The sequence below is a fragment of the Drosophila subobscura genome, chromosome A (assembly GCF_008121235.1).
Source record: "Drosophila subobscura isolate 14011-0131.10 chromosome A, UCBerk_Dsub_1.0, whole genome shotgun sequence".
In the NCBI taxonomy this organism is placed as follows: Eukaryota; Metazoa; Arthropoda; class Insecta; order Diptera; family Drosophilidae; genus Drosophila; species Drosophila subobscura.
The window spans coordinates 14,476,051-14,497,499 of record NC_048530.1 but is presented as its reverse complement, the minus strand read 5'-3'; the positions used below and the strand labels follow the sequence as shown (position 1 = coordinate 14,497,499).

At 48.1% G+C, this 21,449-nt stretch overlaps 2 protein-coding genes and 2 non-coding genes across 8 annotated transcripts; 2 read left to right on the top strand and 2 right to left on the bottom strand.

The window, feature by feature from the left end:
• The first annotated feature begins 2,328 nt into the window (after window positions 1–2,328).
• Window positions 2,329–8,034, top strand: LOC117891901 (ATP-binding cassette sub-family A member 3). Of its 2 annotated transcripts, XM_034797763.1 has the most exons (9): window positions 2,329–3,233; window positions 3,298–3,441; window positions 3,525–4,817; window positions 4,895–5,730; window positions 5,790–6,130; window positions 6,187–6,510; window positions 6,577–6,928; window positions 6,989–7,738; window positions 7,807–8,034. In XM_034797763.1, exons 1-9 carry the CDS (start codon window positions 2,361–2,363, stop codon window positions 8,015–8,017), a joined length of 5,124 nt encoding a protein of 1,707 aa, XP_034653654.1. In that variant the 5' UTR covers window positions 2,329–2,360; the 3' UTR covers window positions 8,018–8,034. The 2 variants fall into 2 exon arrangements, with proteins under 2 accessions (XP_034653654.1, XP_034653740.1); XM_034797849.1 differs by lacking the exons at window positions 6,187–6,510; window positions 6,577–6,928; window positions 6,989–7,738; window positions 7,807–8,034 and having other exon boundaries at window positions 4,895–5,741; window positions 5,790–6,018.
• A 533-nt stretch (window positions 8,035–8,567) lies between these two features.
• On the bottom strand, window positions 8,568–20,800 carry LOC117902385 (ATP-binding cassette sub-family A member 3). Of its 4 annotated transcripts, none has more exons than XM_034813838.1 (12): window positions 20,430–20,800; window positions 15,434–15,731; window positions 14,840–14,905; window positions 14,024–14,618; window positions 12,522–13,952; window positions 12,111–12,459; window positions 10,817–12,037; window positions 10,607–10,757; window positions 10,369–10,545; window positions 9,521–10,303; window positions 9,243–9,431; window positions 8,568–8,812 (listed from the first exon to the last, which is right to left on the bottom strand). In XM_034813838.1, the coding sequence occupies exons 2-12, from the start codon at window positions 15,643–15,645 to the stop codon at window positions 8,752–8,754; spliced, it is 5,235 nt and encodes a 1,744-aa protein (XP_034669729.1). In that variant the 5' UTR covers window positions 15,646–15,731; window positions 20,430–20,800; the 3' UTR covers window positions 8,568–8,751. The 4 variants fall into 4 exon arrangements, with proteins under 4 accessions (XP_034669729.1, XP_034669640.1, XP_034669814.1 ...); XM_034813749.1 differs by lacking the exon at window positions 20,430–20,800 and adding an exon at window positions 17,028–17,203; XM_034813923.1 differs by lacking the exon at window positions 20,430–20,800 and adding an exon at window positions 17,028–17,203 and having other exon boundaries at window positions 8,568–9,431.
• Trnay-gua lies at window positions 18,188–18,290 on the bottom strand. The gene is made up of 2 exons: window positions 18,254–18,290; window positions 18,188–18,223 (listed from the first exon to the last, which is right to left on the bottom strand). It is a non-coding gene; the product is annotated as a tRNA-Tyr (tRNA).
• Window positions 18,490–18,622, top strand: Trnay-gua. The gene is made up of 2 exons: window positions 18,490–18,526; window positions 18,587–18,622. It is a non-coding gene; the product is annotated as a tRNA-Tyr (tRNA).
• Window positions 20,801–21,449: the final 649 nt, after the last annotated feature.

The following is a 21,449-nucleotide window of genomic DNA, read 5'->3' as shown; positions in this document are numbered from 1 at the left end:
ATGCACATGTACATGTGTACATGTGTATGTACATATATTTTATGGTTATATTTCGTTGCTTCTTAGGCCCCCTAATGCCCTTCTATATGCCTGGAATATCCGCACGTTTATAGTATATCTGGAGAGATAACCGTCGCAGTAATGTAATGTAGTCCATTTGCGACAAATATGCGACCAAAAAGATAGAACATTTTACTCGGACAATGGCTGGAAATTGTTCGCATATTCATGACCGAATTACCCAGATTTTTGGAGGGCGAGCGCAGCCAGCCAGCCTCATATGCCATGTGGAGCCCACTGGACAACACCCCAGACCCAGTTACCAGTTCCAAGTCGCATCTCCCATTCTCCCATCCTTCCCAGGCTCCTTCCATTTTTGTGTGGACAGAGCAAAACAAACAGAACCATTGGCACAAGGCACGCAAATCTCGGCTATGACCAAAATATTTGCCAAAGTTCGTTGGGGAGTACTACAAAAAATGGCAGCCCTGTGAAAGAAATAAAGAAAGAACTCCATTGGGGCCATTATGAAACGCGGAATACCCTAGAGACGAAAGACATGGTGGAATCACAGTTATAATATCGGGATCGTGTATCTTGTGTTCCCGCCACCAACTGTTCCCGAAAAGCAGGAACTCTTTTTCCACCCAATCGAGAGGATTTTCCACAGATCGTTGGTTAAAATATTTAAATTAATAAATAATATGCTAAGTAAAGGTGCATTTTCTAGCTGTAATAATTGCCAGTTGCAGCCGTGACTACCCTTTCGAAGGGGGTACGAGCATATAGTAAAAAAAAAACACAGTCAAAGCTTTGCCAAGAAATCAAAGTGGCAGCCAGTGGCGGACGGAGGGACAGGGGCGGACAGTGGATACAAAAGCAGGCCGGATATATTAGCCAAGACAGACGGAGGGCAGGGCAGGACAGGCGTCAGGGCCAGCAGGGACAGGGGGCAGGCGAACAGGACACCATCAGCATAATCGTTTCATTTCGCTGCCTGCGTCAATGACAACAAATTCGTTGTAAGCTCTCTCTCCCTCACTCTCTCACTGTCTAAGCCCTTCTTTCCACTTATTTTGGGTTACTGCGGCGGGCGCATACATTTCGGCACCCCGCATTTTGGGTGGGCGCCCGCCATCGCAACATTGGCACAAAAGCAAAGCAAAGGGCCACAAGCCACTCCACGCCACTCGCCGGCGATGTCATTGCCGATGGGCGACTAATATTTGCCAAGCGTAAAGTAATAAAATATTTCTTCGGTCAATAAATGCAATTGAATGTGAACAGAATGGGCCGTGGGGTCTCTGAATGGGCCGTCTAGAGGCTAGCAACAAATTAAACGAGAGACGAGAGGAGCACTCAAAGACGACACAAAACGACCGACAGAATGCTCTAAGAAATCAAAAGAGGAATCGGAAATTTATTAAAAATAGCAAATGCTTGGATTAACATAATTATAATTATTAATTATTCATATTCAACTATTTTCATAATTTTGTATATAATTAAATGCATTTATTTTCGATTTTCTAGCAAATTTCTTGCAGCCGTTTCTGCGGTACAATTTTTGGGTGCAATTTAATTGGAAATTCGAAAAACACTCAAAGCGAGTGGACAAGAAACTCAAACGCCATACGTCCGAGCTTTAGGAATATCTACGAGTACGTCTTCTTTCTATTCTATTCAAACTTTTTTTATATACCCACTCCACACCACTCCTCACTCCTCCCTCCACAGCATTCGCCTTCGACTCGCACTCTCGGCTGCTGCTATTGCACTCCTCCACTCGATATTCGGCAGCGTAAAAGCTTTTGTCATTTGTTTGCTTTAGAATGCAATAAAAATGTTATGCCAAAGGATAAATAAACACGCTGCTGCTTGCATGTTGCCAAAAATCAACATGCAACTGAAAGATATCTACTCAAATACATATGTACTATATGGAGAGGAGAAAGCACAAGATGACCAGATGGATGACTGTGAAAGCAGCGCTTGAAAGCGGAAATTACGAATGCAGCGAAAGAGTCAAAGAGTCAACAGATAACCCATATAACCCCTACATATGACAAGGCGATAAATACACAGAGATAAATACGGAACTTTGACCACTAAGAGTTAGAGATTTGATGTGCAGCAAGAAACATCCTGTTTTCGTATGAAACACTTGCAATTAGATAAATATAAGTGCAATGATCGAGAGTAAACAAAGGAAGTTCTCTATTTGTTACTTCAGAAATCGTTACCCTTCAGTGCTGGGATTATGCATGTTCTACTGCTGATTGCTGATAACTGATAGTAGTAGCACTCCTTGTGTTTCCCCTCACAACAACAACACAAATAAAAAAGACAACTGAAATACTATGACCGTACGTGACTGTGTAGGTAAAGTATTTTTGATATCGTGGAAGAACCACAAGATCCAATTGTCCAGACCCTGGGAGTTGCTATGGATTGTCTTCTCGCCTGTGATCCTCTGCCTAGTCGCTGTGGTGATGCTCTGCATAATGGAGGTGGATATGCGGGTGGACAGTGTGTACGATCCGATCGATCTGGACCGCAGCTGGACGGAGCTGATGGACACACTGGTGGAGCGGCAGCGGATCGCCACCGAGTACGGCAAGAAGAACAGTCCGTTCATACCGAAGCTGGTGCTGGGCTGGGCACCCGACGAGTACAACATATTCAGTGAGACCATTACGCAGAGCCTCCGGAAGCTGCAGCCACTGACGGCGCAAAAGTTCAAGGACTGCGACCAGCTGCGACAAGATGTGCGAAGGGAATTCCTCTATGCTGGCGTCTGTTTCGATGAGGGACCCTTCGATACGGAATACGCTTTCGTGGAGGGTTTCCTGGCGCCCACAAACATCATCCAGCCTTTTTTAAACTACTCGCTCCTGTTTCCCAGCGAACTGCGAATAGTCAATGACAGCTTCATCAGCGCCAACTGGATGACAAACTATCAGGACGACCAAATGGCCGACGTGCAGGAGCGCCTCGATCGGCCCTACTGCGGCGGCTATGTGGGCTACGTGCGCGAGGGCTTCATCCAGCTGCAGAAGGTCATCAGTGAGACCTTCCTGGCGATTGTCAGTCGCAGCAAGCTGCCCGAAATCCAGCTGCGACGCTTCCCCATCATCGGACGCAAGCAGGATCCCCTGATGCCCTACTTGGATCGGGGTCTGGCCCTGCTCTTCATCATCGGCTATCTGTTTCCCTGCCAAATGTTAGTTTATGTAAGAATATCGATAATTATCGATCTGCTCTAGCTCGATTCAACATTTTGCTTTGCTCCTTCAGCAGGTGGTAACCGAGAAGAACTCACAGCTGCGTTTGTTCATGATCAACATGAACATTGGGAATACGACACACTTCATTTCGTGGTACTTCAAGGGTGTCTTCTACATGCTCTTCACCTCCCTGCTGATTACGCTGCTGTGCAAGGTAGGAGTACCAATCGATAGTGATCGATAAATAAATTTATCGAATTTTGATCACTTATTCATTTGAATACAAATAACTTTCAGATACATTGGAGAAACGATCATGGAGTCCTAACGGAGACGCCCTGGCATGTGCTCTTACTGATCCTGGTTTCGTACAGTCTGGCGGCGAATGCGTTTGCAATGATGATCTCTGCCTTCTTCAAGCATCCCTTGAATGCCGTCCACGTGCTCACAGTCCTGTGGATCGTCACGTACATGCCCTTCTTTGTGCTGTGGAACAATCCGGAGCAGAGACTGCAGGCCCTACGCTACATGTCCTATGCCCTGCCCAACTGTATGTTGGCCAAAGTGGTCGAGACTCTGGTGGAGCGAGAGCTGATCTTCCACAAGAAGTGGTATGACAGCGGATTCGAACTGATCTTCTTCATCGAACCGATAAGTGTCACCAAGAGCTCGTGGGTTTTCGCGACCGCAGCGCTGGTCTACTGCACCATTGGCCTCTGCATGGACATGTGGAATGCCACCGAGTTGGCCAACAAGCGAATGAAGCGGCCGACGCGGGCCGGCAGCGTGAACGATGACTTTCAGAACGAGCGCGCGGAGAGCTTCACGTACCAGGGCACCACCATTGGGGTGAACTCCACGAAGATCTACGAGGTTGAGCCCTCGCATCGGCGCTTCAAGCTGAAGATCAGGAAACTTTGCAAGCGATTCGGTACCAGCGAGCATGCGGCCCTCAATCTGTTCACGTGGAATGTCTACGAGAACGAGGTGACCATCCTCATGGGCCACAATGGCAGTGGGAAGACGACACTGCTGAGGATACTCGCCGGCCTTTTGGATCCCAATAGGGGATCGGTCATGATCTCCACGCATGACATGGAAACGGAGCGAATGGCCGCCTCCGCGGAACTGGGTGTCGCCCTCAACAATGATCTGCTGCTGTTCGATCTGAGTGTCATCGATCACATCCACTTCGTTTGCCAGGTGCGTGGCATGCAAGACAAGGAAGAAATTGCGGCACAGGCAAACTTCTACATGCAGGCCATGAAGATCACACATCTGAAGAGCCGCAAGGTGGGCCATCTCAGTGACCCAGAGCGCGTTCTCTTCAGTGTGTGCTGCGCCTTCTTGGGCAACTGCTCCATCGTCCTGATCGACGATATACACTCCGATCTGGACAAGCCCACACAGTCGCTCATCTGGGGCCTCATCAACGAGCAGAAGTCACGACGCACCATCATTCTCGTTTCCAACTCCTCAACTTTGGCAGAGACAATGGCCGATCGTCTGGCGATCATGGCCAATGGGGAACTCAAGTGCACTGGGACTAGAACTTTTCTAAAGAATATGTACGGACATGGATATCGATTGGTAAGCGATTGAATCGATTTAAGATTGATCTCTCATCGATATCCAAGTTAATCCTCACCCTCTCTCTTGCTTTGTAGACCTGTGTGAAGGGTAAAATTTGCAACGTGAGTCGACTGTACACAATGTTGAGCGCATACATGCCCCAGCTGACCATCGAGAGTGATATTGGGCTGAAGGTTACCTTTGTGCTGGAGAACAAGTACGAGGATAAATTCAAATCCCTTTTGGATGAGCTCGAACAGAATATGGAGGAGTTGAATATCGTGAGCTTTCGCATAAGGGACACCTCCATGGAGGAGATCTTTCTGCGCTTCGGATGCGAGCAAAACGATCAGCCGGGTGCGGGACAAATAATCAACAATCACAGCCTCATCGTTGAGGACTACTATGCCGTGCTGGCTGGTGTCAAGCACAAGGAAAAGCTCACCGGCTGGCGGCTGTTTTTCCTGCAAATGAGGGCTCTACTCTACAAGCGATGGATCGTGGCCCAAAGATCGTGGACCATCAGGATAGTGGATGCCTTCGTCCTCGCCATAGCCCTCAGTTGCACCTTTGCGGCCATTCTGATGTATGGAAAGAGCGTCAAGCTGCAGCCGCTGACATTCAATCTGACGGTGCTGCAAGGCATCGAGGCCTTTGCGGAGACACTCACTCAGGGCTCCAAGGATGTGACTGGGATGCATAGCTACTACACGGAGCTGCTCTACTGGTACGACGGTCATGTGGATCTGCTCACCAAGGAGACGGACGGCAAGTCCCAGCTGCTGCACAACAGTGACTTTGCCGAGAATGTGAACTTTCGCTTCCTGTTTGGGGCAACATTCAGCGAGAAGCTCGTAACGGCCTGGTTCAACAATATCCCATTGCACACGGCGCCATACAGCCTCAATGCGGTGCACAATGCGGTGGCCAGGTATCTGCTGGGTAACTGCCTCTGCCCGTGTCTCGCTTCTAATTTCGATACGCCCGCAGACAAATCTTCGATGAGGAGGCCACCATGGATGTGGCCCTGTGGCCGATGCCCTTCGACACGAACATCAACACCTATGCCCACGCATCGCTCAGCCTGGGCAGCCTGCTGGCCATCAACATCACGTTCATTCTGAGCATCGTAGGGCCCAGCATCTCGATGTTCCTCGTTCGAGAGCGCACCAGCACACTGAAGAAGCAACAATTTCTGGCTGGCGTTCGGCTGCACACCTTCTGGCTGGGCTGCATCATCTTCGATTGTGCTCTGCTCCTACTTCTGGTGCTCTGTGTGCTCATTTGTGTGGCCATCTATGTGCATCCACATCATGACTTTCTCTTTTACTGTGCGTACTCCTCTCACACTTTCCTCTTCTCATTTTCCTATTTGATTTTCCTGTAGTGCTCCTTACGGCGACACTTTTGCTCTTGGGTCTGGCGGTGATGCTGAGCACCTATGTGGTCTCGGAGCTAGTTGACCATCCGCTGCATGGCTTTGTCATGATCTGCCTGTGGAACTCCATCGGCATTATCCTCTTCAATATGGTGGTGACGAACGATATGCAGAATCTGCCCGATTGGTTTCAGCTGCACATTCAGTACACCTCGGCCGAAATGATCTACAAATTGTTCATGATCAACGAGTACAGACTGTACTGCAAGGATCCCGATGTCAACTTTCTGTCCACCAAGGTTCTGCAGTGCGACAGTTTTCCCAATTGTTGCAGTTGAGTGGCAGACGAGGAGCTCTCCTTTCTAGCTGCGTACTAATGGCTTTCCTCTCTCGTTCCAGTTGAATATCATTACTTTATGAAGGAGCATGGCATTCCATTTGAGTTCGCAGTGATGCTGCTGCACATTCTGCTGCTTATACTGCTACTTGAGGGCGCGGAGTTCTTCACGGTGCTCGCCTTTGGGTTCTGCAGGCGAAACATTCCCGAGGAGTGTCGCATTTCGGGTGACTCCACGCCCAGACCGACGCTGAAGGATGCCACGGCCGTGGATGCCTCTGTGATCAGGGAGCGTCATCTCGTTGCCCGAATGGAGCCGGAGGATCGCGAGGAGTATTCCCTGATCATTCAAAACTTGGGCAAGCGCCACAGGAAGCGCTACCTGATCGATCGACTGGATCTGCGCATAGGCAAGTGAGTGATTTCCATATCTATCGATGGTTAGACTTTTATCGAAGCCATTTTTGATTGCAGAACCGAATGCGTCTGCCTCAATGGCTACAACAATACGGGCAAGACGACCTTCCTGAAGCTCCTGTTGCAGGAAACGCGCGCCACCTGTGGACGCATTTGGGTGAGCGGCTACTCCATGGCCCGTCAGCGCCTCCAATGCTATCGCCGGATGGGCTACTGTTCGCAGAACGACCACCTGCCGGGTGAGTTCACGCCCAAGGAGCTGATGTACATCCAGGCGCAGCTGCAGGGCAACCACCGCGATGTCGCCAGAGAGGTGATCGAGGCTCTGCTGCGCATGATGGGTCTCCAGAGCTGCTCCAATCTGCCCCTTCAGTTATGCACTACGGGCCAGTGGCGCCGCCTGCACTTCGCCCTGGCCATTCTTGGCTCACCGGCATTCATCTGTGTGGACGGTGCGCCGTCGGGCATCGATCCAGCTGGCAAGCGGACAGTTTTAACCATCACCTCGTACATGATGGCGCGTGGCAGCAGCTTCCTGTACACCAGCCTCTTGCCGCTGGACAGCGAGCGACTGTGCCGGCGTATGCCCGTCCTCTACGAAGGCCAGCTGTGGGCCATCGGGTCGGATGATCAGATGAGCGACAACTACAGAGACGGCTACCAGGTGGAGGTGCGCTTCAAGCGCAAGGCCAATCCAAATGTCAGTCTCACGCGCAGCACATGGATGCGCATTGGCCAGATACCCATGTCGCCGCACAAGAAGCTCTCCTCGTTCATGGATCTCAAGTTCCCGCGAGCAACGCTCCAGTGAGTGTCCTTCTGCATTCAATTTACAAGTTCCTCTTTTACCATTTTCCTCGTTTCGTTTAATTTAGCGATGAACAGAGCGACTCAATGATCTTCCATATGCCATTGGAGTCGGCCACCTTCTCGGAGATATTCCTGAGTCTGCGCAAGGATACTTTTGAGCTGAACATTGAGGAATTTTTCATTACACGCAATATGATCATTGGGCTGCATGTCTATCTGTTTGATCGCGGCAGCCGCCGGTATACCCCAACATCTTTTATGAACTCCAAAAAATAGTTCGATTGACTTTATAAAAATAACAACATTAATCGAGGCAAAAACCTTTTGGTAAAATGAAATAAAATAAAAGCAAAATCTTACGAGCTATAAAAGAATACAAAATCAAAGAGATTGTAATTGTATTACACCGTAGAATGGCGCAGAATGCAGCAGCACTCCTCGGTCGCCTTGTTTTTTGTACATTTTCAGTCACCCAAAATGAAGTCCAAGCATTAGTTTTTGGAATTTATAATTTATTTCCGTATATTACACATTTAATATTATCGCTCAGGTTCCACAGTAAAATTGAACTATTTACAGTTTTTGGTTGGTAATCAACCAACCCCCCGAATTCGTAAGTACAAACACATCCATAATAAACATACAACAAAGTACACCGCATTGACATTACTAAAGCTAAAATGGGACAGTGCCAATTCTTAGAGAAAAAATTAAAAATGATCAAATGATTAAATCTTTGGAACTTATCGTGCATGTATACGATATATGTATATATATATATATATAGATCTCTGTGTTATGTTTATGTTTAGGTGTGTAATTTCGCTAGTAGATCACAAGGTAACAAGGCATTCATGTTGCATTATCTTTTGTCCGGTTTTTGTGTTAAGAGTCTTAGAAACTATTTTGTGTGTTCAGGCATCAGGTCACAGAAGATCCAATTCGATCCGATCCGATCCGATCAGATCCATTTCGTTTCATTTCGTTTGGGTAGTTGCTCTCTCTCTCATTCAATACTCATTATCTAGAAGGGATTTGCATAGTTTTCTCAACTTTGAGATGTGACCTTGGCTGCTTTTCGTTTGGTTTAAGGAGAGGAACAAAAACATTACATAGACATACATTAGAATTAGCAATCGATAGATGATGGCAGATAGAAAATAGCAAATAGCAGAGGATAGAAGTTAGGTCTACTACCCATGCGGAAGAGTTAGCTGCTGTTTGGTTGGTGTCAAAACTAAGGCTGGGGTAGGATTAGATTGCGATTAGCCACTACTCAGTAAAACTACAACGAAAGATCGCGTATGAAATGTCGGGGAATGGGGCTGCTCCTGCGCCTGTGCATTCGTGACATATGTCGTGGAGGTCGATAGATGGTGAGACATTGAAATGAGTGCGTGTCGTCGATGGCTGGTGATGCATTAAAACAAAGCCCATAAGTTATAAAAGCCAAAGAGGAGGATTAGCAACAACTAGTATGTAGCGTGTGATCTGCGCTCACTGTTGGGCACGCGTATCCTCGCGCTGGTACTTGGCAAACTCAAGGAATATCTCCTCCAATGTGGTCTGACTGACCGAATAGTCTTCGACATTCAAGTCCTCACGATTCGTCTCCATTAATCCAAATATGCGCGACCACTTCACACCCGTCAATGGAATGTAGAATGTTAAAATGCCCTGATATTCCTCTCTACACACACACAAATCATAAAGAAAGAAAGAGAAAAATCATTTAGCCAATGGGCTGTTGCAGATTTCCTTCAGACTAGCTGCACTTACTGCAAGATGGAATGTGGATATTCACGCTCCACAAACTCCTTCACTTCGTTGATGCTCTGCTGGGCCATCTGCTCGGGCACCGTCTGCTCGTCGGCATTCCTGGTGCCGGCTGTGAAGCTGCTGCTGTGCCGCAACTGTCGCAGTGCCTCCAGATTTCGCCGCACCTTGATCTTCAGTATGAGACCCTTGGAGAACTTATTCTTCAGATGCTGCGTGCTGCCAATGCACTTGAACTCCCCATTGACCATGATGGCCAGGCGTGTGCACAACGCCTCGCACTCCTCCATGCTGTGGGAGGTGAGGACAATCGATTTGCCCGAGTCACGGATGCGACAGACCATGTTCCACAGCTGGCGGCGTGCCGCCGGATCCATGCCGGTTGTCGGCTCATCCAGATACACCACCGAGGGGCTGCCGATGACGGCTATGGCGGTGCTCAGCTTGCGCTTGTTGCCGCCACTGTAGGCGGCCGTTCGCTTATCCATGTGCTTCATGAAGCCAAACGACTTGGCCAGATCCTCGGACAGCTGCTTGATGCGCCCCTCCTGGACGCCGCGCAACAGACAGAAAATGCGCAGCACCTCGCGCCCCGTCAGATCGTCCAGCAGGGCATCGAACTGCGGACAGTAGCCGATCATCTTGTAAATGCTGTTCATATCCGACTCCAGGCTCAGGCCCTGCACGTAGGCCGCACCCGAGCTGATGCGCTCGTCGCCAGTCATCATCTTGAAGGTGGTCGTCTTGCCCGCTCCATTCACGCCCAACAGCCCAAAGCATTCCACTCTGCAAACAAAAAGGCGTGACACTGAGTAAACGAAGCTGGATTTGGGCTAGCAACTAAATCTTACTCCTGCACACAGAGCGACACTTGATTGACTGCCAAAAAGTTGCCGTAATATTTGGTCACACGATCCAGCACCAGATTCTTGGCCGCCAATTCGGTGGAACTCATATTGAAAATGCGCTCCCGCTCCTGGGCCACATCATCGTCCAGATAGCCCTCCTCCGGTGGCGGTGGTGCTTTGCTGCATAAACAAAAGGGTTAACAATTATGGGAAGGGGCGCGTCAAAGAGCGCGTCACTTACGTTGCCACTTTGCGTATCTTGTAGATGAGCTCGCTGACGAGTCGGAATTCCAGGATAATGATGATGAGGAAAAAGACAACGCCCGTTGAGGCCATGTAGACCGTTTCGGGTCCAACGCCAGGCTCTGCCCAGGCAAAGAATGGCTTCATATCTGTGGAAATACAATTTGTTGAATGTTGCGCATTAATAATTATTAAGGGGAAAACTTACTGCAACATTTGGGTATCATTTCGCAGAGAAGAATGGGTGGCAGGCCCACCTTCTCGCAGGCATTCCTCGTGGCCGTATTGGTGTACACCTTGTTGAGGCCCATGGCCAGTGAAAAGTGCGGAAAGATGCGGAACACCCAGCCGAGAGCATCGGCCGTGTCCTTGGTATCGAAGAAGTCCGATGACATGACCACAACGACAATGAACAGCGCCATGCCGCAGAAGATATTGATGATGGAGACGCGTGCAAAGCCGGTGGCTGGCTCTCTGAAGAACAGCGACATGATGTAGATAAACGGCAGCGCCGAGAAGCCAAACAGCAGCAGCAGCAGGAAGTAACGGCCCAGCTCGCCGAACGATGAGAGACCCGCCTCTTGGAAGCACAGTATCGTGAGGATCACAATGAGGGCCGTGAATATGTAGGTGGCAAAGTCGCAGATGAACTGCGACAGCCAGAAGGTCCACACCTTGACGCCGCCCACAAACTGGAGGAGCTTGGCCCGCGACTCGCGCTCCTTGATCATGAACAGAATGTAAATGGAGCTGACGAAGCACATGCAGAAGCACAGATTGGAGGCCAATTGGGTGCCCAGATTATTGCCCGTCGAGAGCTGTGTGAGCAGCGTGTTTGTGGTGTACGGCAGCGGTGCATTCGTCACGGATATCTTGATCTTGGGATCGAGCGCCTTCGCAATGGCATTGTGCGCCAGATTGACGGTGAGCGGCGCCGTATGCAGTGGCTGATTGTTCAGCCAGGCCACAATGGACGTCTCGTTGACGGTGGCCGCTGCCAGGTAGCGCGCATTGATCCGCACCTGTATCGTCTTGCCCAGCTCCAGGATGTAGTTCGTGAAGCTGGTCTGTGCGGGCGTCTCCTGCAGCTCGTAGTTCGAGCCATAGGACTGTGCCAAGGCGGCGTATTGTGTGGCTATGCGATCGCCCTGCGTGCCACTGTCCAGACTCTGCCGCTCCAGCACCGTCACGGCCAGCGGGTACTGTGTGAGGGACATGGTGATGGGCTTCAGCTCCAAGAAGGTGCCCTGCGTTTCGATGATCAGGATGGTGACAACCACAAAGAAAATGGGCATAATGTTCTGGATGAGCAGCAGCAGCTTGTTGCGCCACGTGTACAGGATCTTCTTGAGGAGCATCGCCTTCCATTGGTTCGTGAGCAGCTTCATGCCCTGCAGCAGGCGACGATTCTCGGAGAAGATGCCATCGGCTGCAAACAGTAAATTGAGCTTATCATTCGTTTCGGTTTCGATTTTGATTGACAGAATCCAATCACTGCTTACACTGTATGGACTCGTTGTCCTGATGGTGATTGTCCTCCTTGCCGTAGCCAGTGCCGCCGTTCATTATCTCGCTGGCAGCCTTCAGATTGCCAGCGCCGTCCTTCTCGGCACCGACCTTCATGAAGACCTCCTCCATGGAGGTGATGCCCACGCCATAGCCATTCAGATGCAGCTCATCCGACTGCTCCTCCAGCTGGCCGAACATCTCCTCGAACTTCGAGGAGTAGCTATCCGGCAGCTGGTACGACAACTCAGCTCCAATGTCGCACTCGGGCTGCAGTCCAGGCACGTACTTCTGCAGCAGCGCCGTCACCTCATTCGTCTCGCAATTGTCGCGCTTCACGCAGATCTAAACGGACAGAGGATGTCTCAATAAGGATGTGACTACAGGAGGGGGCGTGGATACTTTACCAATCGATAGCCAGAGCCATATTTCTTCTTCAAAAAGAACGATGTGCCGTGACACTTGAGCTCGCCGTCGCACATGATGGCTATGCGATCGCCCAGCACATCCGCCTCGTCCATGAAGTGGGTCGTCAGCAGCAGGGTGCGGCCAATTTTCTCCTGCTGCAGCAGATCCCACAGCTGTCGACGCGCTGATGGATCCATGCCCGAGCTGGGCTCATCGCAGAGCACCACCTTGGTGTCGCCGCACAGGGCACAGCAGACGGAGAGCTTGCGCTTCATGCCGCCGGATAGCTTCGACGAGGCCACGTTCGCCTTGTCCTCCAGCTCGATCATCTTCAGGTACTTGTTCACCTCGTGCTCGACGGCCTTGCCGCGCAGCCCCTTCATGCGGCTGAAGAAGCGAATGTGATTCGCGACGCTCAGCTCATCGAACAGGACATTGTGCTGCGGACAGATGCCGAGGGACATGCGTGCGCCCTCGATATTGGTGCGAATGTCGCTGCCATTGAGGATGGCCGTGCCGCTGGTCGGCGGAAACATGCCCGTGAGCATCGATATGGTTGTCGTCTTGCCGGCGCCATTGTGCCCGAGCAGGACTGTGATCTCGTCCTCGAACATGTTCATCGAGAGTCCCTTGACGACCATTTTGTCGGCGAATTTCTTCTTCAGATGCCGCATCTGTACGCCAATGTGCTTGCCCTCCGGTTCCCTTTCGAAGGCATTCGGATCGCGATGCTCGTCCAGCCCCCCATTGGCTGGCATATCCTCGACGCCCATGTACTCCCTTTCGCCGCACCAAAACTCCTTGGTGAAGGGGAAATTCCACGGCTTCGGCACACCAAAGCTGCCCGGCATTATCTGCTCCACATACAGACAGATGGTCATGCAGATGAAGCAGGAGGCCAGCATCATCAACATCACAGCGCCCACCGTCAGAGTGTCGTCCACGGAGACGGGCGTAAAGAAATTGCTCCACTGGAGGCCCTCGCCCGTGCCCTCGAAGCCGAGTATCAGCTTGATGCCAAAGCCCATGGCCGTGTTGGAGATCAGGCTCCAGCCGAGCTTCGTGCCCAGACTGAGATCGTCGTACGTGTTGATGGTGAAGGAGAACGGGATGTAGGCAATGAACCAGATCAGTCCCGTGACGGCCGCCGCAGTGCTGGCCTTCGAGAAGAACGTGGCCATCATGAAGCAGAAGCAGATGCTCGCGATGATGTAGATGATCAGAAAGAAGAGCAGGGCGCTGAAGTTGGCATGGGTGAGGACGGCAACGTCCTCGCTCCAGTTGATCTTCACGAGTATGGCGATGAGGATCGCCGAGATGGTCAGCATGATGAAAGACTTGACGAACCACGCGGTCCAGTGCAGCCAATTGCTGAGGCCCATGATCTTCATCACCTCCTTGAGCTGCTTCTCCTTCTCGGCGGTGATGTACTGCAAGTGATTGTTATGCCGTGAGAGGTCGAAGGTGAACGCTTGAGTCCCGTCGCGGCATTGCCACTTACCTTCGTGATGTACGTGCACGGATAGATGAAGCTCAGCAGGATGATCAGTGACATTATCGAGGACATGCCCTCCAGCAGGGGATCAAAGATGTAGGCCGGAAACGGATATCGCTGCATCACCACCTCCGGCAGCGTGACATTCTGCGCCAACTCCTCGGCCTTCTGTCGCAGGTAGCTCATCGACAGCACATGCTGCAGGGGCAGGAAACCCTCGCGCAGATACCCCACCGGTATGCCACCGTCCTCGTCGGCCTCATTCCTCGGCCCCGTCAAATCAATGCTGGGAAAGAGGCGCATCGTCAGCCACGTGTTGGCTATCGCTATCGTCGCGGTGCGCAGCTCCGATGGGAACCTCAGGGCGAAGTCAAAGTCATCCGGCAGTTCGGACACCCCCGCCCAATCATCGCTGAACTGTATGCCCGCAAAGGCCCTCTCTGCCACCAGATTCGCCTGCAGTGTGGCAGCATCCACCGAGGAGTGATAGGCCTGCAGCTGCAGCCTGCTGCAGGTCTCATTGACGAGCCTGTCCAGCACGGGATTGTACGGGGAGTAGTACAGCTCAAACTTGAAATCGTTTAGACTCGAGGCGGACGCACTGTCGGGTTAGAAATTTGCAATAATTTGGTTCTTATTTATTATTGGTGGGCTCTTTTCACAAGGACATTCACATTCTATTACATCGAGTTATGGCTTAGTTTTGTGGCGTATTAGTATCTTGCTTAAGGATATGTTAGGGATAAGTTGTTCGGTTAAAAGTTAGGGGGAAATTCAGTTGCGAAATAACCCATTAATAAATCTTGTATTTTCATTCATTACCTCCGTCGGTTGGGTGCAATCAGCTCTAGGAGTTTGCCAAGATAGGACGAACTATGCAACGTATGTCTATGGCGAAAACGAGAGACAAGAGATTTACACAATTTACACAAACAAATGTTCAAATGTACCGGCATTAAGCGTTGGAAACTATGGAAAACTATAAAAACTAAGTTGAGCGAAGAACAGAAAAGTTGAAGGCATAGAAACGCAAATCATAAGAAAGCCAATAGAAAAGGGAAGGAAATTATAGAAAAACATAGAGAAAGAGGTGCAAAATCATGGGAAAAGTGCGCAAAAAATAGCAAATCATAAGAGAAAACAAAAACACATGCAGAAAATCGAAGGAAATCATATAAAATAAGCACAGCAATCGATACTCTAAGCAAATTTCAACAAAAATGTATACCCAAAACTTAAAAATCATGCCATGAAAGCATAAAACCCATTAAAATAACATTAAGAATGTACATCAATGGCAAGCGAGAAACATAAAAAGCATTTGATGAACATAAGAGGTATACAAATTAAATCCAAGAAGTCAATCAATAAAAGCTGTGAGTCAGGAAGCATGAAATAGAACAGAACACAACTCACCTCAGAAGATCCAGATTATCGAGGGACTGCACTTTGTAATACCGATCGGGCATCGGTTCGGTGTCGACCAATGTGCGGACAAGGACCAGCAGCAGTGAGAAGATCGCTGGCAGCACCAGTTCGATGACCATCTGCCACTTGTGGCTCCATTGCAGCGTCCAGTTCTTCCACAGCAGAAGGACGAACTTGTCCCAGTTCGTGACCTTTGCCATCGTTGCTCGATTGGCCTTTCTCTCTCTCTCTCTTATGTTTTGGTTTTTTGGTTTATCCTAGCATTAAAATCGTTTAAAATCAGGCTCTGAGGGGGAGAGAATGAGGAAATTTGTTTAGAAAACACTCGGGGGAAATGGCAATGCAAGTTCAAGTCTCACTCGAACGTCAATGTCAACTTCAAACATAAATCGATGAACGGCAATGGCATTCTCTATTATCTTTTGGCATTATCTAATCGAAAGCCAACTTGTATTACCCGCCCAGCTGATAAAACGAATGTAAGTAAATCATTACTCGTGTTACAACCATTATTCTGCGATTCGATTCTACGGACAAATGGCCGAAATGTACCTACACTACGAGTATTTGTTGTACACAGCATGGTTGGTTGGGGAGGGACTTTGATAAACATTTTCACGCGTTCAACTGAAGTGGAAACACGCGACAGATATTTACAGACATTTTTGTTGTACGCTTTACTTGGCTGGTCCCCAAATTTAATCCTAATATGCATAAAACGCAATCTTTCATTTTTCATTTCAAACAAAAGAATTTCAAGCCTTCACAATCCAATCTCTCTTTGTTCAAAGGGAATCTCCCCACACGCACACAGGGAAAAACTCTCAAGTTGTCAATAATTAGATGACGATAATGCCAGTGCCGAACCGAGTCGGAACGGCGCCACAAGGCTGCTGGCAACGGGTTTTTGTTTGCATTACGCGCCGCCCAGTTAAACATTTAATGTGTGTGGGGAGTAAAGTCCGAGAGCACAGCCAGCCAGCCAGCCAGCCATGTAAGAATTTTTGCTGATCTAAGGATGAATTGCATAAAACAAAACAAAAAACTGAGGCAAATGCACCGATAAGGCAGCCAGCTACACGAGTACTCGTTTTTATGATATTTCGCTACTTCGGGCAGACATTTACATTCTATATAATGTCGATTTTAAAATTAAATGGATTATCCTATAAAGTATAACTATTTGCAGTTAGAGTACTACTGGTACTATCCACCACTTGTCATGTTCCATTCACTTATGGGAACTTCGACTCCTACGCGAATATTCTCATATAGGAAAAGCAATATTCACACCCAGAATAATGAAACACTAAAGGGTAAAAAGTACTCCAATCGATTTGCATTTAATGAATGGAAATCCCCAGAGTATGTCTGACTCGGAGGTGGCACGTAGAACAGGAATAAACAGAGATAAACGGAAAGGCATAAATCCAATTGGCTTCATAGCCTACAGCCGACAGCCGACATCTGGTCTTAGTTTTTGGTTTCGGGAGATACAATATCTAATATTTGTACGGATATGATAGTCCATCAAGCGAGCAGAGTCGGGGGCGGAGGCGGAGGAGGCGTCGGCGTCACTTACCCTCAAGGCTTTCACTAGAACACAAGAACAGAAAACAAAAAGCGCACCAGAACAAAAAAATAGTTAGCAACGCGACGCGAACAAAAAGTCTATCAAAAATGCACGGAAGGCGGAGGCGGAGCGTGCGAGAGAGTACGGACGGACACTCGACCGTTTCGTTGGGCGGACTATTTAGAACTAAAGCCAAGCCCGAAAGGCAATCTCCATTTGTATCAATGGAATGGATAGAGTGCCGCTAGCCAACGCCAGCGGCCCATAGAGGGCCAATAAAGCAAATAAATTTGTCGTTCGGTTTCGGCCCGGCCAAAAAAGTTGATAAGGCGCGGAGTGCGAGTACCAGTGCCGTACAAGCAGACTACATGTGTCCCCAGGCATTATCGCAGAGGGTACACACAATACCCCCATCATAAAGGCCCCCCTGCCCCCACCCCAGTCCCTTCGAAATGAATTACTCATTCGAGTTCGAGCTCGATCCGCATGCTAATAATTGGCTTGATTGAATGCTAGCCGCGCGGATCCTTCGGGGCCATCGTTGAGGGTATTACTTGGACTAATTCTATTGGTAAAAGATTAAATGTACAAAAGACACTTAAGACATTCCCACAGAGATACGATAAACAACGAATGCCAGAGGCATGAATCATCCAAGCCAGGCGCGTGGGACACTCCAGTATCTTTTTGACTTTATCGATTGTTGGGTATCGGGATCCACACTATAGCTGTCTATGATAATGATTCAGTTTCTTGTGCAATACAACATCAAACATTTGAAATCTTTGGAGTGGTCCGTCGGTCTGGTGGTGATAAGAACTTTCTTTCTTTCACAGAAATGTTGGTGATAACGCGATCCCAGACCCGAGATTATGTTGAATTAGAGAACACCTGCTCTTGTATCGAGGGCGGTGCCTATCGCAGTGCAAAATGTTCAACGTTAACTATGACAAGGTCTTTTACGTTTTGTTTTAACATTCAATAAAATGTATATGCATTGATACGAATCGGAGGGAAGACGTTTTGGGACTCTCATGTACTTGAAATATACTCACTCCTTCAACCTTCTTTTGTGACTTAAGAACACGATAGGCTAACGTTTAGAATCCTTTCTAATTACTCTGATTCGTTTTTAAAAGATGGAAAAATGTAGAAAAAAAAGGAAGGTATCCTTCGAGCCGGATTTGAACCAGCGACCTATGGATCTCTGTTTGCAAATTGCACCGCAACACCATCTACAGTCCACCGCTCTACCAACTGAGCTATCGAAGGGGCACATTTGGAGGCGTTCCAACGAGCGACTGCTGGATGAAAGACGGGGCACGGGCATGGGCACAGACGGCATTGAACTCTCGCGCAGGGGAAAAAGTGAAAGGTATGCTATATATTTTAGTTATAAATAATGCAAGACCCGAGATGAACGCGATTTAAATGAAATGAAATGACAGCATTGTCAGCGGAGTGTCAGAGACCTTCGATAGCTCAGTTGGTAGAGCGGTGGACTGTAGATGGGACAGTGGCACATGGCACATCAAATGTTGTGCCATATGTCCATATGTAGGACAGAGATCCATAGGTCGCTGGTTCAAATCCGGCTCGAAGGATACGAGTGTGTATACATACACATATTTTGCATACTTTTATTTTGCATTGAACACTGGACCCTGGACCCTCGGCACGCGAAACTGATAATGCTAGAAGTGTGACTTGTTTCTGACTGAATGACTGATATGGGTGTATTCGTGGAACCCTTAAAGAAACCCCGCACACTCCCATCATGTGATGACTAATATTAGTATTATCTACGCACATGATGAATCATAAAGTCCAGCAATAATAATAAATATTGCTACCATTGGTACCATGATGTGTGAGAATTACTCGCCTGACAGCTGACATGTGACACGCATAAAAGGAATAGCACTGCAAACTCACCAAATGATTGGCTAATCTCATGGATCTGGTACTGGAAAAACTCTAGGGTATACCGACTACACCATAACCGACTATAACATTCCGTTTTGATGGTTGATCCACTGATCTGATGATCATCTGATGATGGTTGATCTATGATGGAACACTTTTGTTGATGATTTTTTGTGAATAATTCCCTGACAAATATCGATATCATATCGTTGCAATTTTAGATTTAAGACCAAGCGACATTGCAACCCAAGCAACTCCTATTCATAATAAAGTACGGGAACTATCAAAACCCACATCATGGAGCTTGCATCTGCAGCAGCACATCACACCATACCATTTTATTGGTTTGGTCACATGGAAATGTGTTTCTAATATCTTCGCTCGCTCCATTCGCTAGTACCAGTACGTCTGCGCCTACGTCCGATATTACTCCATTAGATAATTCTCAATTATTTTGCACTCACCCCGGTTGGTGGAGGTGGACGTGGGACGTTATAAATGGGATTGTAAGGCCGATATTCCGCTGTGTGGTGCGGGGTACACTGAGTGTTATTGCAGTGCCATATAACCGTGAAACCCTCGCCGCTCTCTACGCTAGCTGCCAGCGTTTCCCCAACTTGATTTTGTATCGCGATTGGTGCGATTGTGTGCTTGACATTTAATGATAACAATTTATTCCTAACGATGGGCTGTGGTCATCGGTGTCTGCGACATTAGTGCATAATTGATTGGCAAATAGTAGTAATCGCTATCTCTCTCTAGCTGCCTGTAAACGCATTTAATTATTTATTTATTCTTCCATTGGTTGTGCGCTCTGCTGCTGCTGCTTCGGGCTCTCCTGCCTGCCTTGGCCTTTGCCTTTTGCAATGTCACTGCTAAAGTTGTGTAAACTTTTCCATTGCCACTATCTAATACATTTAAGCCTTTAGTCTTTAATTATTTTCCAATATAAAGATACAATATGTGTTCTTTCGTCCAGCAAATCATCCGCGAATGGAACAGAAACAATATGAACAAATTGGGAACGGCATAGCTGTATGCCTCACTTCCCGTTATATCTCTATGACTCTCTTGGGAGCGGGATTTGTAATTGATGGAATGATGGATAGATTGACGCATGCAACCGCCCGGATGCATGGCAAATGCGCATGCAATACACACGCCCCTTTGGGAGAAGAACGCATATGTGTGTGTGTGTTCCGTGTGTGTATGCGCCGTTATGCAGACAGAAAAATAATAGATGTATTTTATTTTTTGGCGCCCATAGCAGAACATTTTCAATGCAATATGCACACACTTCTTTTACATATGTATGTTAGTGCGTACATTCATACATACATGTATATAATGTATGAATTTTGTGCCCCTGCCCTTGGCCTTCAAACATGTTGAGCTTCGCCCTCGCTAATACAAAAAGAAAACACTTTACCGGCAGAGAATACACACACACAAACAGACGCATGCTACTTTTTGTTGTCTCCTTACAGTTATCCAGTTGCACTCCACTTCCGTTATCTGCGTCGTCATTGATGGCCCTAGTGGCGAAAATTCTACGACATTCCATTCACCAAAAAGGTTGTAAGATTAGGAAAGGGATGTGGGTGTCGGTGTAGGAAGCGGGTAAGGGGAAGGGGGAGCTCTATTCTTAGTACTTTTGCACTCTGGTTATGGATTATTTTTTGTTGTTTCGTTTCACTCTTTCGCGCACAGCTGTTTCACACAGCAAACACAAGCAAAAAAAACACACACGAACACAAACGGCGGCGCACGCGATCGAGCAGCGAAAAGTGATTTTGTGTTTGTTAAAATATTAGATTAAAAATCATTTATCAAGTACTTCTAACGCGAAAAACTCAACTACTGAACTCTCGGAGCTAGCCCCGGCAGAGAAATATAGAAGCAGAGAAATTGTGAAGAGAGCGGGAGAGGGAGAGAAAAACTACACTCTGTTGCCGAATATGACGCGCGCGGGCAACACGAAGCAGCTGAGTAAAACGGAATAGAACAAAAAATAATCATAGAGACATGACGTGAGCTGTTTGGGTTGAATGAGCGGATGAGGAGGAGGAGAGAGAGCAACAGCCGAGAGAGAGAGATGCTATCGTTTATCGAATTGAATCTGCATTCAAATTCCAATTCAAAATTGCCATCACACTCACTGAATATACTTTGATATTGTTTGAAATTAAATATATATGTATGGCTCTCTGGCTGCATGGCAATACGTTTCGTAAAATAAGCGGTGATTCGGCAAGGGCAGAGAGGTAGAGAGAGCATAGCAACGGAATTCATGCTGGTTGCTATCGTTTATCGATTGGGGCTGCATTCAAATTCCAATTCAAAAATGCCACCACACACACAATTCTCGAATTGAATTATTTATTTAGCTTGTTAATGAAAAGATGTGCGCTGGGGTCTCTGGCCACATGGCGGTGGTAGGGCTGGTAGCAATTCCCAGCCACATTTTTAATTATGCAGCCAGACACGTGCGTTCGCACGGAAAAA